General features: G+C 39.1%; 1 protein-coding gene across 1 annotated transcript in view; it reads right to left on the bottom strand.

The window, feature by feature from the left end:
• Positions 1-18,434, bottom strand: part of SLC9A3 (solute carrier family 9 member A3) — a 55,090-nt gene extending 36,656 nt beyond the window's left edge. The window contains exon 1 of the mRNA XM_076330700.1: positions 18,127-18,434. Coding sequence (XP_076186815.1) covers positions 18,127-18,322 — 196 coding nt within the window. The 5' untranslated portion in view covers positions 18,323-18,434. The remainder of the gene's footprint in view (positions 1-18,126) is intronic.
• Positions 18,435-18,838: the final 404 nt, after the last annotated feature.

Below are 18,838 nucleotides of genomic sequence, written 5' to 3'. Positions count from 1 at the left end.
TGGTCAGAAGACTGATAGCATATTTTATAGACCTTTAGAGTCTGTTCTGTGGACCTTGCAACAATGGTATTCTGCAAGTCTTATGAATTGATTTTGCCATTTTGAATTGTTTATATCTAAGTGGTACAAAACCCTTAAAGAAAAAGCTTTTACTAATTTCTTCTAAACAATATTACTTAGACAAATCTTAAATTATTTTATTAATCAGTACCTTATGCTTTTACCAAATTGAGCAAAAATTGAAAGATTTATTGAAAAAAACTCAGATATTTTATATCTCAGAGATATTTTATATCTGAACAAACTCAGAGATATAATATACGTGTATTGTGTAACAAGCAGTAAAAGCCATTTTTTGTATAGGTCCTTGGGTACTGTCTTAAAATATACTACATGACCAAGACTATTAATACTATTCATATTTAATCTTGGACATATTTTTCCTAAGCAAGACACAAATTCCTTCATATTTAACTTGTTTAGGTGAACTGGTTTGAGTTTGGTTTTATCCAGCTCAAGAAAGCTTTCTTTATTTTTCACATATGTAATGATCACCATTTACAAAGTGTACAGCATTGTAATGAGCTCATTAAACAGGAGATTTTAGGTCGCTGTTCTTTGTAGGTGAACAATTAACAAAATATGTTAGCAATTAAAAATGCAATCAACATACAGGTCAAGGTTCCCAGTTGATAGGTCATAACATAACAAGATAGCCCCAAGTGAAATTCAAAGAAGTGTGTGAGTAAGCAACTATTACCTCTATAAGCACTTAGAACATAATGAAGTTTAAACAGTCAGGTACATTTTATCATAGTTATGCCAAATAGTTCTTTTTTGAAGGAGCAGTCCCACTGCAGTGCAAGTGTGGTAGCATTTGGCCCTTATGGAACTGAACGGCACTGAAAGAAAAATGGGAACAGTCAAAAATAATATTTTAAAATGAGAGCAAAGTACACATTAGAAACACCTTGAAGTATAGTAGAGGATATAAAGCAGGACAGCAAAAGTATCATAAAACTGCTTCATTTCCTATGCAAAGCTATTAGAATTAAGTTTGAAAGACAATCTTCTTGCTCAAGTTAATATTCCTCACAGACTGAACTCAGGGGTTACTATTAGTTTTCTGCGTTTAGAATGCTGTCAGTACATGATATTCCATACTGAATACAAATATAAAGAAGCACCGCTGAAGGTTATTACATACTAGAGCTACTCTCTATACAAAACAATCAAAAAAGTAAGTTCCTGTCATAACCTCTTCCAATTACATGTTAAAGAGGCAGCAATAACTGTAAGTAGAATTAGCAGTAATTTTCTGATCACTAAGGTAGTTTAGACTAATATGATCGCCTGAGGTCTAAAAATCTGGCTGATTTTACAGCATAAATTAAAAAAGCATTTTGGAGAATGAAAACAAGATAGAATTTGCTTTCTATTAATGGTATACATTGCAACTGCTCCAGCTTTAAAATTATCTTCAAAAATTCACTGAAATTTATTGATAGTGAAAGCAATTTTTTATTTTTAAAATACCAAACTATTTTCCAGTAACATGGGGAGAACTGAGTTAAATAAAGAAATGCCAAGAAATGCTGAGTTAACTCATTTCACACTATGAATTGTAGAAATTTTTTTCCTTTTGACCTTCACTTTAATATGATAAATGAATTAAAACAAAGGTCTCCCTTTGGGAATGTTTTGGCTTTTGCTCATACAGATAAAGAACTGCAAAGAAATGGATTACTAGTAATATATGGAAACGGTTGTTCTGGTGTCATGATAAATTGCATAAAGGATTACCAAAGCCTGAACACAAAACAGAACCAGTTCTTCTTCTTGGTTCAGGTCCACTGTACAAAGAAGAAGAAAAAATAATTTAATGAATCCCAATAGTAGGTTGAAACTCTGAAAATTTCCTTATACTATCGGGTTTTCCTGTTCTTCCCCAGTACTGCTTCTTGCAGGACACAGTAACTGCCTGTTAAGAAGGGCATGAGGGACATAGTTAAAGCCTAAGGGCTAGGGGGAATAGCTATGAAGGCTGCTCCAAGTCATGGGGTAGGAAAGCACTTTTTTTCAAGCCTTGGTATACTGCCTTGCTTCCTGCCCCCTACATTCCACCCTGGCAAGATTTTAATTAGCACAACTGGAATAGCATGAGATTACAGTGAAAGTATTCCTGATTACAGTGGTAAATTAAATAATCAGGAATTATTCAAATTTAGCAGTGATGCCCACAGACAGAAAAAAAAAATCACAAATATCAAATAGCTCTTGCTCAAAACTGAAAACGAACTTAATTTGAGAGAAGTTAAGAAAACATACCTGGCTAGTTTCCACTGAAAGTGAATACTACTGTGCACCCTGCAAGGCTTCAAAATTTTGCCAGAGTCTTATGCTGGAGGAAAGGCTCCAGCTGCTTGATAAGAGAAGAGTTTCGTGATGGATTACAACTCTTTTACGTAATTTCAGAAACTCAAGTATGTTGTTTACGTGTACTAGGAATTTGGTAATCTCAGATTTTTCTAGATGAGATTATTTTAACTAATAAGTTAGAAACACTTTTAAGAGTGTTTTAAGAGAAACACTCCCTATTGCCATAAGGTGTCCAGAATGACAACAGATAAAGGATAGTCTTTTCCTAAGATTTTTACAGGGCTATGGAATCTCCTCAGTGAAGGATTTGGGATTCCGAAGCTTTGTCAGGAAATGGAGAAGCAAGTAGAAACTTTTTTCTATAAGAACAGTGGTGAAATCACTTGTCACTCACCTGTTTCTCCATATACAATTCCCTTTGTGGAGTTTTACTTAATGACAGAATGGCTCTTTTAACATCAGTAGTGCTAGTCAGAAAGAAGATGGTAAGGAACTGGGCAAGGTGATATGTGGGAAAGAAATAGGCAAGGATTCTCATGTTACAATACTTGCACACTACTCCGTCTATTTGTTCCACAGAAGGTTAAGAAAGCACCACCTTTACCAATCAAGCCTGGGAGTTTCTGACTTAGGCAATAGAGAGCAGATGATGTTACATGCTTCCTTACTGAATGCACTCATTCCTGCCCATAAAGAAAGCAATTTTGCTCAGAAATCCAGGTACGTGGTTTATTTTTCCACAGATTTAAGAAAAGCAAAGTGGAGCTTAATTTATATCACTCTAACTTTTTCTTGCAAATGGCTCTGAGATACCGCTATCATTCAATGTGCTTTAACATGGCTTTTGATTTTTGTCCTTACAGCTTTTCTGATTAAGTAATACGTTAACTCTCATACCTTCATTATCTCATTTGAGGGGTGAAATACACAATAACACCACCAGGAAGAACAGTAGTTTAAGTACTGTCCTTATACTGCAGAATGTAGTACATAGAAAATAGGTTTGATGTTTTGAAATGGGGTAGGAAGGTGATGATGAGACAGCTGGTTTTTCAGTTATGCATTTGTGTTTTGTAGTGCATACACAGGGAAAATGAGAAAGGTTAGCATACAAAAGTAAGTTCACAAGGAGATTAGTTTAAACTGATTTTCTACAGTGAAGAAAGAAAAAGGAGGGAAAAAAACCCAACTGGCTAAAGCTGCATTTGAAGTAGCTTACAACTCAAACCTTTTAGTTACTGAAGATGACTGCTTGTTTCAAGAAAAAAGGAGGGTAGAAACCAGACACAAATCTCTTCCTAACTAAAAAACAACATCTAAGAATGTCACACACATAGACTAAACATGATACACAATACAAAGTCATATCAACATAGGATTCTTTGCTTTATATAGGAAAATGTCCTTTATATAGTCAGATCCCTTCCGACATGGGATAACAATTTTGCATATATTCCTAAAAACATCTGTGCAAAAATTCATTTTTGGGGAGCAGCAAGAATTCAGTATGAATCAAATGGTACACCTAGTATATGCACAGTAGTGCCTCTTTTTGTCTTCTATTATGACATATATATGAGCTAAACTTCAGTAGAATCATAGAATAGTTTGGGTTGGAAGGGACTTCTAAAGGTCATCTAGTCCAACCCCCCTGCAATGAGCAGGGACATCTTCAACTAGATCAGGTTGCTCAGAGCCCCGTCCAACCTGACCTTGAATGTTTCCAGGGGTGGGGCGTCCACCACGTCTCTGGGCAACCTGGGCCAGTGTTTCACCACCCTCAGCGTCAAAAATTTCTTCCTTATATCTAGTCTAAATCTACCCTCTTTTAGTTTGAAACCATTATGCCTTGTCCTATTGCAACAGGCCCTGCTAGAAAGTTTGTCCCCATCTTTCTTATTAGCCCCCTTTATATATTGAAAGGCCTCAATAAGGCATCCCCAAAGCCTTCTCTTCTCTAGGCTGAAGAAGCCCAACTCTCTCAGCCTTTCTTCATAGGAGAGGTGTTCCATCCTTCTGATCATTATTGTGGCCCTCTTCTGGACCCGCCCCGACAGGTCCATGTCTTTCTTACGCTGAGGGCTCCAGAGCTGGACGCAGTACTCCAGGTGGGGTCTCCCCAGAGCAGAGTAGAGGGGCAGAATCACCTCCCTCGACCTGCTGGCCACGCTTCTTTTGATGCAGCCCAGGATATGGTTGGCTTTCTGGGCTGCAGGTGCACATTGCCGGGTCATGTGCAGTAAAGGGAGTTAAATTATTTACACACAGATAAATCATAAGTGAGAGAAAGCTTATAACCGAAAAAAAAATTATATATGTGGACTTAATTCTAAAAGGATTAGTATAGTATCTTCATATACGTGTAAGTGCCAGGATAGGTTCTGGAAAAAAATGCTGGAGTGGAGAAGCATCAACCTGACAGAAAGACCTAGCTGAACTGACACTGCTTTATACCAACTATAAAATAAAAAATGCAGGTAGGTTAGTCCTGCTTTTGTTCTAAAACAGAAAGTGTTATGAACAGCCAAACTTCATCATTTTCTGCTAATATTGTTTTTTCTATTAATCTCTTGAAATCCTGTTCCTGAATATACTGCTAGTCCTGATAGGGAGGAAAAAAAAAGATGAACAAATATCAAGACAGAAGCTAAGTTTCAGCTGAATTTTCCTTAAATCTATGGATTATCCACTTTCTGCCATGTTCACTAGCATCTAAATAATCATATTATATATAGGATATATTTTAATATTTTCATTTCAGTTATGAGTGTTTACTTTGTCAGCAACTGAAACTGCTTGATGATTTATCTGTACTTCCATCATATTCTTAACTGATAAGCAGTTCCCAAAGTATGGGATTTTTTACCAGGCTTCTTTCAACCCCAGGTACAGATACTGTGTTTTAGGCACTACAGCACAAACATGACTGTTGGCTGTAGTACTACTTCACTTGACTATAATCATAAAACATTTATCAGATGAGGGCATATAGACAAGATTCTACTGACTTTCAACACATCGGGATCCTCCATCTTGTGACAGAAAACACATGCTACACCAGACAGTCAGAGGAAAATATAGCTACAGACCATTCATCCTTACTTTTGGGTAGGTCTTTCCTGACATAAGAGCTTCAGTACCCACACACAAGCTGAGTTTCCACCTACAGTGGCAGGTTTATCTTGGACTGGTTTTAATCTTTACTTCTAAATCACAGTAAACAGAAGGAAATGTCATACTTCCTCCTGCTGCTTTTACATCCTCATACTTTCAAACACCAAACAGCATTATTCAAGTGAACATGCCTTGAAAACTATTTTTTTTAGTAAGGTCAACTACGTTGTATTCCTTCAGAAATGCTGAAGAATTAAGATGCTTTACTGAGTGCTCAGAAAGAATAGTTTTGTCTTAAAGCAAAGTTTTAGCTTTTCACTTAATTAACATTTTCTTCAGTACAAGTATTCAAGACGTGAAAACAAGATTTACTTCTGTTTACTGAAATGCTAAGGAGCATAAGGTTGCAAATAAGATTAATGTATTATGTACTGATGAATTGCTGCTTCCCTTAACTCCATGATAAATGTGACAGCCCTTTTTTTAGACTCATGTGAAGTGTAATAACCTCATCCTCAGATCAGAAAATGTCTGAAAATTGATTGAATTAACTTGTGGGGTGGGAGGGGGAAGGTGAATTACAAAGCATTTATCTTTCACTGACTTCAATGCCATATCTATCACACTGTGAAGAAAAAAAAAGTGTAGTTTCTGAACTTGCTATGTTCTTTATTTCTAATAAAAATTTTGGAAGAGTGCAGACCTTTTTTCTAAATATTATCAAGAGGAAAATAACAAAACCAGCCTTCTCTTTCCAGACACTTTTACTGCATAAGCAATGTAAGTTTTCACCACTACAGGATACAAGTTTCAGGCTCTGTTATGGATGCTGCACAACCACTTAGATAACTGGCCTGAGTGAGTTACCACCTTCCTTGTTTTACAACCTATCTTTTGTTCTTGTCTTGAATCATAAGACTTTGCTGCATGAGAGACTGTGGGACACAGAAGTAAAAAGAAAAAAAATAGGTAAATATTAAAATAGAAAAGCACTTCAAACTCTGCAACTGTGGATAGCTGCACCATACTTTTTTTTTAAAATCTGTTAGGTATAATCATGTACAGATCAGCAACAATGCAGCAACTGGCAGATATATAATCCACCTTTAAAAAACCCAGATAAAATGAAGATTATTGGGAGCAGATAGAAAGGTGGCTCCCTGATTTGAAGGAATACTTAGCATAACATTGAAAAGAACAAAGTGATGCTGACTATTAATCTTGTCTAGAAAATGCCTTGTTAGTGGGGAAAAAACTAAGCCTTGCTATGCATGTTCTTCTTACACCTCTAAATGGTAACATCCTCTAAGATACACTGTACTCCACAGGACAACATGTAGAGCCACTGGATGAGTCCCCCTGAGGACAGATTGCCCAAGAGAAAAAGCTATCCTCTTGAAGCTCTGTAGAGCAAAGTCTTATATTCCTAATTCGTGGTAAGAGATTATGACTAATGGACATATTGATAGAATCTGTCAGGCTGTAGTTTATGACAAGATCCTTTCAATGAATGGAAGATATGTTAACAGAAAACCTCTGACAATAGTCTAATATTTATCTTCTTTATGATAACAAAACAACAGAAATTAAAAAAATAAGAAATGAATTAATACATTTTTGTTAGACACTGAATGTAAATATGTACATACTTTCTGCTCTTTTTCTTTTTCCCTCACAATCTAATTACATCATTTTTATGCAACATACATAATCGCACTCTCATCTGTAGCTTCCATCCTGCGCTTTCTCTCACAGTACTTTCTATCCTACTTTTTTCATTATTGATCAGTACACTCAATCAACACAAAACTGTCCATTTCTTTTTTTAAATGTAGACTATCTTACTCAGCTTGTTACACTAGCAAGATTGTGCATGCAACTTAAATTAGTTGTTCGCCTATAAAAATATCTATGATTGCTTTTCCACATGACATCTATGGTAGCAAGTATTAAAGAAACATGAGAATAAATACAGTATTTATACAATATTTCTACTTAGAAAAAGAATACACTATCCTCCACTAATGACCATCCATGGCAACTAATCTAAACAAATAACTGAGCTCAAAATATCTTCATCTATGCTCCAATAATGTACCTTGACAAAATACCAGTTCAATAGTCAAAATGTCTTCCTGTCCAGAGTCAGAGCTTGCACAGCCTTTTGTGAAGTGAAATGATGATAGGAGACAAATGAGTATCATCTAAGGAAGCGATATGAGACTGCTATGGCCACAACTATCATGGACTCAGAAATTTCCTGGTCCTTCCTGTAGAAGAGGAAAGAACTGTAATGATGGAATATCTACCCACATAGTTTTGCCTGAGGGGTTTTTTTTGGTTGGTTGGTTGGGTTGGGTTGTTTACTTTTTTGTTTGTTCGGGTTTTTTGGGGGGTTCTTTTTTTAGGGGAACAAAGGCAGTCTTCTTGAGAAAAATCCCATTAGAATTGGGGAAACTGAGATAGGATTCCAAAGTACTGGTGCTGCAATTCAGGTAAGTGGAAGACCCAGAAGTAATACCTACCTAGTACAGAGGAGGACTACAGAAGTGTGCTTTCTGGCATACAGTTGTGGGCAGAAAAGAGATTTGTAGGAAGCAGACCTATTATCCTGTTCTGCAGGAAGCAGGGAACACTACAGCCACCACCTCCAGGTTTACACATGTTCCTGCTGAATCAGCTAGCTACTGCTTGAGCTTGGTACTACCAGTTAATAGATCTTCCTGCACATTCCCATCAAGTAATACTGTTCATTAGAATATCAGTTCATCCTGGAGAATGGTTTGTCTAAAATAAGAGATGGAACTCATACTGTATCAGCTAAAAGAAGGCAGGAGAGTGGGTGACATATGAGTGAAAACCATTTAGATCAGAACATTGAAGCCATTCTGATCAGAAAGCACACAGGGTTAGAGGAGAGATGAACTTTATGCTGGTACCTTGTCATTCCTTTCTTTAATTCATGACGGCATGACCAACATGGCTACCATGTGGCACCCATGTATTCTCCTCTCCTCTGTATATTAGCATGCGATTTTGCTCCAGTTAATCAAAGTATACTGATTCCATCAAAACAACATGCGGAAGTGTTGTTTCTTTGACCAGGTAGGATGTGGATAAAGTTCCATCCATGTATGAACACTGCTAATCCAAAGACCAGGATCTGCAGGTCTGCCTGATAGAGCAACTCATTCTGGAAACCCTTTCCAGGCACATGAAGGACAAGAAATTCCTCAGGAGAAGTCAGCATGGCTTCACGAAGAGGAAGTCATGCTTGACCCACCTGGTAAACTTGTATGATTAAATGACAGGCCTGGTAGATGAGGGGAGAGCAGTGGCTAGTGTCTACTGGGCCTTCAGTAAGGCCTCTGACACTGTCTCCCATAAGAGCCTCATAGCCCCTCAAGCTGTTGCCATAGGGGCTGGATGAGCAGACAGCGAGGTAGATTGAAAACTGGCTGAATGGCCGGGCCCTGAGGGTGGTGATGAGCGGCGCAAAGTCTAGTTGGAGGCTGGTAACTAGGAGTGTACCCTGAAGGGTGGGGGTCCATACTGGATCTGGTCCTGTTTAACATCTTCATTAGTGATCTGCATGATGGGACAGAGTGTATGCTCAGAAAGCTTTCCAATGACACAAAGTTGGGAGGAGTAGCTGATAGGCCAGAGGATCATGCTGCCATCCAGCACATCAACAGGCTGGAGAAATGGGCTGACAGGAACCTCGGGAAGTTCAGCAAGAAGTGCAAAGTCCCACACCTGGCAAGGAACAACCCCATGCACCAGTATATGCTGGGGGCCACCCAGCTGGAAAGCGGCTTGGCAGAAAAGGGCCGGGGGGTCCTGGTGGACACCACGTTGAACACGAGCCAGCGATGTACCCTTGTAGCAAAGGCGGCTACTGGTATCCTGGGCTGCGCTAGGCAAACTATTGCCAAGCGGGCTGAGGGAGGTGCTCCTTCTTCTCTGCTCAGCACTGGTGAGGCCCCCCCGGAGTACTGTGTCCAATTCTGGGCTCCTCCGTACAAGAGAGACATGGACATACTGGAGTGAGTCCAGTGAAGGGCCAGGAAGATGATTAAGGGACTGGAGCATCTCACGCATGAGGAAAGGCTGAGAGAGCTGGGACTGTTTAGCCTGGAGAAGAGAAGGCTCTGGGGGGATCTCATCGCTGTGTATAAATATCTGACGGGAGGGTGCAAAGAGGGCGGAGCCAGGCTCTTTTCAGTGGTGCCCAGTGACAGGACCAGAGGCCATGGGCACAAACTGAAACATGGGAGGTTCCCTGTGAACATCAGGAAATGCTTTTCACTGTGAGGGTGGCTGAACACTGTCACAGGTTGCCCAGAGTGGTTGTGGAGTCTCCATCCCTGGACATAGTCAAAAGGTGTCCGCACATGATCCTGGGCAACCAGTTGTAGGCTGCCCTGGTTGAGCAGGGAAGTTGGACCAGATGATCTCCAGAGGTCCCTTCCAACCTCAACCATTCTGTGATTCTATGATTCTGTGAACTCTATAGGAGACCCAGTGTCCAGCAAAATACCAAACTGATGCCTGTGTTACAGGACACTATGCGTGTATTCCTGTGTTCTTTCTCCCTAGTGATCAGCTTCAGCGACAGTTACATCACAGGAGCAGTGTATCACTGACTTAAGCCTTAAACACAGTCACTTATCACTGACTGACCCAATTTGAAAGCTTACTTTTCCCCAGTTCAGTACTGTCCCAAAGTCATCCCCAGAACTAAGTAGGATGGAATAGCTGAGGACCAGAGCTATTTCAGTGGAAAATCTGGCAACTTAATTCAAACCAAGTCCTATAGCAGTTTAAACTCCAGACTATGCCTCGGAACAGAAGAGCAAGCATTCAAACGCTGTTTAATTCACTCTGGCATGAATATTGTAACCACTTAAACCACTAAATAACATTTATTAAATGAATTTGTTAAGCATATGTCTAAGCTGTCAAGGCCTGAAAATCTACATCTGGATATTCATCAGTACTGCTATTCCACTGGAGTAGGATTGTAATAACTCCATACTACAACTATATTTAGTTTTATGTATGATCACATAACAACTATACCTCCAGTACCATCATTAGTACTGATGTACTTACATTAACATAAAGCCATCTTATATCAACCTATGTCATCTAGTCCCTGGAATACTATTATACCACCAAACCAATGTAACAATATTCATTTTAATAAAGGAGTTAGAATGTTTTAACTATGACAAAACAATTAACATAAAATCAGTTTTGTGTTTAGACAAGTCCCTCCATCAGTTTACAATCTGTTTGCACCTGGGAGATTGTCATTATGAACTCTTACTGGCTCAAGACCTTTACAGGTTTCTGAATATTTAGTATTTTCCTCAAAGCCCAACTTTCAGAAGTGAATGAATCCATAAAGCTTCCACTTTCTGCTTTTTTTTTCCACTTTTAAAAAACTGTAATTGAAGCAGAGAAAATCATAAGTAAATGTTTTTGAAAATCAGTGTACAATCTACTTGGAGATTTTATTTCTTGGTGTCTGACTACTGCTATTTTAACATTTGGGGCTGACAAAAGGCCAAGGCGTTTTTTCTTTCAATAGATAAAAGCAGAACTCCTCACCCAGGCACATAATAGTGAATCCAGAATGACTTCTTCTACTTTCAATTATTGGAAGGAGAAAACTCTCCAGATCCATCTACTTAAAACCCCTGCTTTTGCACAGGCCTTTCAGAATATGTTCAAGTTTTCTTCTTCCATGAATAAACATTAAATTAATGCCTTAATTAAAAGTGTTTCCACTTGAGATCTTGCTCTTCCTTGTCAGCCTGTAGTTTCAGTATTTATGACTTTACAGTGCCTTACATAGCAGCCAATTGGGTATCAAGTCACTCCTTTCATAGGGGTGAATAGTCTGTAAGCTGTTTTACAAAAGTAATCAAAATATTACAACACAGCAGATCAGCCGCACTCTGCAGTTTACCAAGACTGCTTTAATGGTCTGTAATTTTAAATGGGTGCCACTTGTTAGCAAGTTGAAGAATAATTAGTCCCCAGTTCTTTGGGATATTAGTTTAATTGCACTACTACAGAGAGATGAGAAAAATCAGAGAAATTTCTTGAAAGAGCAAAAAGAATATTCAGATAAGAAATATTCTTCTGTGACTTTGGACTCAACACTTCATCCTGGAATAGAATGAGCCATACAGAAGGCACAGAAGAACTCAGTAATCCATTACCCATTACTTCAGAGCAATTAAAACATGGTAAATAGGGGGAAAAGAAGTTTTGTATTTGAATTCAAAAGATTTAAGGAAACTGGTGGTGAGACTCTCTGACTTTTGATAGACTTCTGGTGGTATGAGTCAAAACAACTGGAAAAGCAACTTTCTTACTGACAGGTCAAAGTAATAATTCAGGATTTCAAATACCAGCTTCCCTGCAAAGCGTCTCTAACACAAAGCTCCACAAAAACAAAGGGGACCTCACAAAACCTTTCACTTGAAGAACCTGTGTACACCTGAAAGGGTTTGCTGCTTGCACTTATTACTTGCAGGCCTGTGGTCTGCTCGTTACCACATGAGATTTACAGTCACTTTGGGGGTTTGTAGATCACTCTTAGTAATAAGTGGCTTTAGCTCTGAAGACAGTAAATCAATGGTCTCAACAATCCTAAAACTACAGTATTAAAAGGATTCCATTGTTCTACAGAGAACGCTGAGCACTTTGCACACAGGTGCCTGAAAGTAATTGATGGCAGAGATCCTTTCTTAGGTATGCATGCCTGAACTGTATTCAATTCAGGGCCATTCTCAAAATGCCATTGTTTTCTTATGTAATTCACACAAGTTGCCATTGTACATTTGCTATTCGTCAGGGGATGTAATCTGAATCTTGTCGAATTATACTGTCCTGATATCTTCTTCCCTACTCTAAATAATTAAGACTTGAGACTTGCAAGGCTTGGAGGGGGAGGGGAGAGAAGAGAGTTGTGTGTTTCAGGGAGGCAGGAAGGACATGAAAAGGGTGAGTAAGGTCCAGGAGTAAAATGGAAATAAAATGTGGAAATATGCATCCATTTACAGATCATAAATTTAATAAAGACATGGCTTACACAGTTGTTCCTAGGACTGGAAATGCTAAGCTATTATTCTATGTTGGAAATGTTCTTTTCAGCTGCTTAAAATGTTGCATACAAAAGGTAATTCCTTAGAAGGCAGAGATTTTACAGTACTTAACATTCCTAGCTCACAGGTATTCTAAACAGCACTTTGCAAGAGGAAATAGAGCATCTTACTAAACTGAAGACACCCAACATAGTTGCCAGCACAAATTTATAGCATTTCTATGTAATTGTTTTTAAGATAGATAATAAAAGGCTATATCCAGGAAGAAAATGCATATGCCTCCCTTATAAGTATGCCAACCTGTTCTAGCTTCTACTGAGTTCACAATAAAAGTAAAAGATATACTTTTTTCCTTGTTGTCTTGTTCAGGATATGGGGGAAGGTAGCCCCAGACTTCCCAGTCACAATGCAAAGTCCTTTTTCATATTATCACTTGCTAATGAAAGCAGCTTTTAACAAGCACTACAATCATGACAAGGCTGGTAGTTTAAGCTTTGCAGGGTCTGGTAGTGTCCTCACCATTTGAGTCTCTGACTCCATTTTCAGTTAAATACTTCCAATAAAGTTCTGCTAAGCATCCTTCAACATTTCTTCCTAAAGATGTTATTTACTGAAGAATTGCCAACAAAAGAGCTATTCTCACATTTTTTGCTTTTATTAGAGAAAGTGATTTAGGGTATTGTTTTAAGTAATTGACACTTTTCACTAGTGCTAAAATGCCAGGAGAAGAAACTTGGGAGTCAAATGGGCTTTTGTTTTGACAGTTTGCTTTGGAGGGAGGGGTATTGATTTCTTCAAAGAAAATATTGCCCCAGGAGTCTAAATTGGATGGGTTGTTAGACCTGCATTTCACAGTTCCTTCCCTAGCCCATCCCTAACATGCTTAAAATTCTCCATAGCAATTGTTTGTGTTAACAAAATATTCTGAAGAGCTCCTTTCTCAGAGTAGTTTGAGACAATATGAAAGGGCCTCGGCACGCAGAAACAAGAGCATTTGTAGGAACCCATATCTCTGTAAGCTTAGAGATACAGTGTACTTTACAGCTCATGTCCTCCTGGGGTCTCAAGAGCTGATGGACTCAACAAGTCCATCTGACACAGTATCTTTTAGAGATATCACTAGGCTAGCCTTCTCCTAAGTGTTTGTTCGTTGTTATTGAATCACTTCTTCCCCCTCCTCCAAAGCATTGTGGCATTCCTGAAGTCGGATTTACCAGCTGCCCTGGATTCAAATTTCACTCCCACTTTTAAATTTCTAATATAAAAGCCTTTAGAATTTGTGTGCAACTACACAGACATTAAAAAAAAAAAGCTTTTGTGACGTTCTTAGACTCAGCATAAACTATACCAACAAAAACAGTTGGCAAGAGGTTTGACTTGCAGATAATGAAAAGGCTATGTACCCTTCCTCATTCCTGTTCATAGTCACTCACTCTCCCACCATTTCTTACAGTTGCTTATCTGCTCCACATTGAGCAAGTTCAGGGGGCTAAACAGACAGAAAGTCTGCTTTTTAGGGTTTTTCTATTTTATTTTGGGACAAGGAATTAACTATCCTTCTGAAAAATGTAATAGTACACAAAAGGATTTAAACCACAAGTAGGAATTTTACAAGTTCCCCAGCATAACCTCTAATGGAAAGATAAATATAAACACAATCTCTCTCTATCTCCTAGGATTTTGAACGAGTATAGAAGCATGCAGTGGATATCCCCCAAGTAAAAAGCTTTTTTTTTTTTTTTTTTGCAATAGACATGGCCTCAGAAATATCCTCAGAAAAAATTGTATACGTTATTCAGAGTTTAAACTATTTCTTTTCTTGCCCATTTTTAGCTCCTGAGCTGATTATTCCTTTCCTTCTCCTTGTTTCCAAAGTTGTTTTCTGATCTCACTCCTACTTCTGGCTTTTTCTGTAGCAGACTTTCCTGCCACTGTTTGTATCTTCTACGCGTCTGTTTATTAAAAGGTTAGTTTCAAGATGTGATCTATTAAAGACATATAAAGAAGGAGGAGAGCACATGACGAAGTGAACTTAGAAAGCACGTGCAAGGGTGGTCAGTGTGCATGTGTCTTTAATCTTAAATCAGAACTATACTGTGCAACTATGTTGATTAAAAATGTTACACCCTTTATCAACATAGTTACAGTAGGAAATGCCCTAGTCTATAACTATATATACATACATCTATGTATTTGTATTTTTTTTTTTCATTCGTATTGCTTGTTTCATCTAGACAACTGAGGTACCAGGAAGTGGACACCTGAAATCCACTAGGATGGATCTCAGCTGTACCTCATGTACCTTCTTCACATAGATAAGATGTTTTTCTGGCTTAGCTTTACACATGTAAGTAGTTTATTGGCCTTATCCCATAAGGATACTCATTTGTAGTGATAAGAGAGCCTATCAAAAGAGGAAATAAAGATCATTAGCCAAAGTGGAACACTGTGTACCTTAGAATGAAGAGTTGGAACATTTCAAATGAAGAGGGTCAAATCAGATCAATTATAGTATGTAAAACAGTACACTGAGATGCATCAAAAGTGTCATAGTAGACACAAATTAATTTATTTCCAATAGTGCATGAAAGCCAACTGTATGAAAACTCTTCTTCCACAGTTTCATTTGTAGCAATAATTAGACTTGCCCAAGAGACATAAGTATTCGTCACATGAAAAAAAAAAAAAAAAATAGCAGCTTCCTTCCCACAAAACCAAAACACTAGGCACTTCTTCATGTATCTGGGATACGTACAAGATTTCACATACAATAGTTTATGTTGCAGAACACCTTGTCAGCACCAATATACATTCTGAATGTACACAACATGAACATCAAGTCCCAGAAAATCCACAAGAATCTCCTATTAAATACCTGTTTCCCCAAACTATATAACATTATGAACTGAAACTTTTTTTTTTTTTGGGGGGGGGGACACAACCACAAAAAACAAAAACCACAACAAAAAAACCAAACAAAACAAAAAAACCATAAAACTCTAAAGTTATTCTAAAGGAAGAGAAGGCAAAGTAGTCTCATATACTTTTCATCCCCAGCTACAAATTGCAATTCCTAGAACACCCTTTGCTGACCTAATTGCCTGTCATCCACCAGTAAAATAGCTCTCCCAACCTCTGTAGCCATGAAGAAGTGAGCTTGTATGTATAAGAACAGCTCCTCCCCTGCTGAAAAACCCACAGCAAAACCAGCATTTTGACTCCACTACCTTTGCCCTCCTTCAGGTAGTAAAGCAAGAGACACAAGGGCAGATGTTCTATATTTTCTTCCTCAGTTCTTTTCTGTCTGCTTTTTGAATGTATAAAACTTCTTTGATCCAGCATAGCATTTTTTGCTATTCAAAATCTTATGATAGATTTCTGGTCTACTTTCCAGAACCCTTGACACACCAAGGCAGACAGAAGGCTGACAAGCTGGTTTTTTGAGTTCCCTTTCTTATTGACCTATATGAACACCTTCATGCTTTCTTCATTAATAAGCTGTTGAACGGTGAGTTTACATTTCTGCTTTTCTGTATTTTATTTATGACTGGTGGGAAAAGCAGGAGCATTCATAGGCTCTCAGTGGAATACAGCAGTTGTCCATTGCTTCTTCAGAGACAATGTCCAGAGAAGTATAGGATTGCAATTACAAATGTGAAGAGAGAAAAGAAGGAAGCTTGAGAGTTTTGGGGAAGAAAAATGATGGAGTTGATGATAGGATACTATCTACTAGTAAGTGACATGCTCTGTGCAGCTGTGAAGGAAGTGCAAAGAATTAAAAAAACAGAACCAGCAACATTCAGCTCCTGAACTCCAAGGACAGTTAGTGCTTTATCAAGAGTTTATACTGAGGACTTCATGGTAAAATGGCTCATCTTAACCCAAGATCATCTTAATCCAGGCCATTGCAATTTAAATATAGGACAATCTAACTGTCCTGTTAGCTTCATTGGGTTTCTGGCACAGCACTGATATGGTTGCGTAGCACTAATATTACTCTGTACAACTATGGCACATGTACAAAACAACAAAGCCTTAATAACACAGAAGGCAAATACTTATTTAGAAGAGTATCTCAAAAAGAAGGTTCAAATGAGCAACCTGTGTATTAGTTTAGTTAGCACAATTTTATAGGGACTCAACATTGTCACTGTTTTTTCTTCTATCTGGTTTCCCCAGCTTTCTACTTGATATAACCCACCAATAAAAGTCAATTCAAACAAAACTGTATTTTTATGTAATCTAGGTAATGCAGCAATCATCTGAACACAAACTATTTGCAAGGTGTAGTCCAACACTGATTCAGATAAAGATAGTTATATATTTATGGTTAAGCAAGTGAAACCCAAGATGCAGGTATCACTGAAAAATGCTTTACAATATCACCTCTACATAACTTACTCCTCATTTTTAAAATGTTTTCTTTGGATTTGGAGACAGCATTTTCCACCCAAGTCTTACTGTGTTTAGCTACTGTGCTAGACAGAATATACCTAAGTACACCTTTTTACAGCTTCCATTCTCTGTGACATGCAAAATCCATGGAATGTGATTCTGGTATCCCAAATTAGTATTAACAGTAGAAGTACAGAAAAGTATTAGCAGGATTATCAGCTGATCATACCTTCTGAGTTGAGACTGATTTTAGAGACGATTTATTGAAAATTGAAAATGACATTTTCAATGTCAGCCAAACTGGTGGTCTGTTTTTAGATCCAAAGGTAAAAGGACTTAAAATAATAGCATCAAGCAAATAAAATACATTCCAATTAAATAGTGACTCTTCTAGTTCAGCAGTGTTATTAATATAAGACTGCTTTTGGAAAAGTCACAAAGTTCAGAACACAAGAGTTAAAGCATTCATATAAATTCACTTAAACTACACTGAAGTTAGACTAAGTCCTTGCTTTTCACTGATTCCAATTTCTTGAAGAAAATTCTGTGCGCTCTAAAGCTTGTATTTTTTCAGCTGCATCAGATGGTCTGGTAATGCGTATTACCTTTCTCTATAAGCTATGCTCTTTCACTAATTCAGCAATGCTCTGCAAAGCAGAGAACGCTAAGTTCATAAGTGTAGTTTGCAGTGTTTATTTTTGATGGTGCTAGCTAATATAGCTACCAATCATAATCAGGAGAATAGCATATTGTAAACTGGAATAGGTATTGTATAAGCAATAAGGCCTGATTTCTGTTTCACTTCTGTAAAAAGTTTTTCCCGGGAGCAACAGTAATGCAAAGTTTCAAGGAACTGCAAGAGTTTGCAAGGAGTCAGATGCAGAAGCCACAGCCCTAGGCGCTGAAAATGAACTAGGTAACCCACTGGGCCAGGTGAAGACCACAGTGCTAAGCACCGTGTAGGGCACTATTATGAAATAAGGACAGAGTACAGTAAACCCCCTGAAAACGGGTCAGTGGACTTAGGATAAGCTTTCTTCATTTACGTTGGGTGGGAGAAGGAGAAGGGGGGAGGGAAAGGGAGAGGACATGTATTAATATATAACTCCGGACTCACCAATTTTGGCCAAGCTGGCCACAAGTATCCAGAGTGTAATGATATAAGGGTCCTTGACGTGATCCCATTTGAAAGAGACGATGGCAAAGCTTTGAGGCTGGCTGCTATTTATAGGGCTTCCCGAGCTTCTCTGTCCCAGCGCCGCTGGGAGAGCCATCAGCCCCAGGAGGAACCCCACTCCAGATACCTGCCTCATCTCCAAGCCACAAAACAAAATCCCTCTTCCCCTTCCCGGAGAAATCCCGCCTCTTCGGAGGTCCTTGGGGGCGAGGTCCTTGTCCCTTCGCAGAGGCGCGACCGAAGATTGCGGACCGCGGGACACCGGTGCGTTCAGCAAGCCGCGGGGCCGGGGGGGGGGGGGGGGGCGAGTGGGTCCTATCCTGCCACCGTCGGCACGGCTGCACCGGCTGGTTCAGGTGCCGCTTTGCACGGGGTGGCCAAGGAGGGTTCAGGGGCTCTGTGCATAGGCAGATGCTTCGAGCTGGGGTCCTGCTGCTTGCCCGCACCTGCCTTTATCAGGCTGTTCCCGAACGGCCGGAGGCGGAGCTTTCCTGCCGCTCCCGCGGAGGCTGCAGTGCGGAGACAGCGATGCCCTGACTGAGCGCCTTTCGGGATCGGCAGGGGAGCTCCGTTCCGCCGCGGGGATGACGGCAGGCTGCGTGTTGTGTCCACCGTCCCGGCTCGGCTCTGGGCACATGGGGGTTGGAAAGAA

This window comes from Aptenodytes patagonicus, chromosome 2, assembly GCF_965638725.1.
Source record: "Aptenodytes patagonicus chromosome 2, bAptPat1.pri.cur, whole genome shotgun sequence".
In the NCBI taxonomy this organism is placed as follows: Eukaryota; Metazoa; Chordata; class Aves; order Sphenisciformes; family Spheniscidae; genus Aptenodytes; species Aptenodytes patagonicus.
The sequence above is the reverse complement of the archived record's forward strand: the minus strand, read 5'-3'. Positions and strand labels throughout refer to the sequence as shown.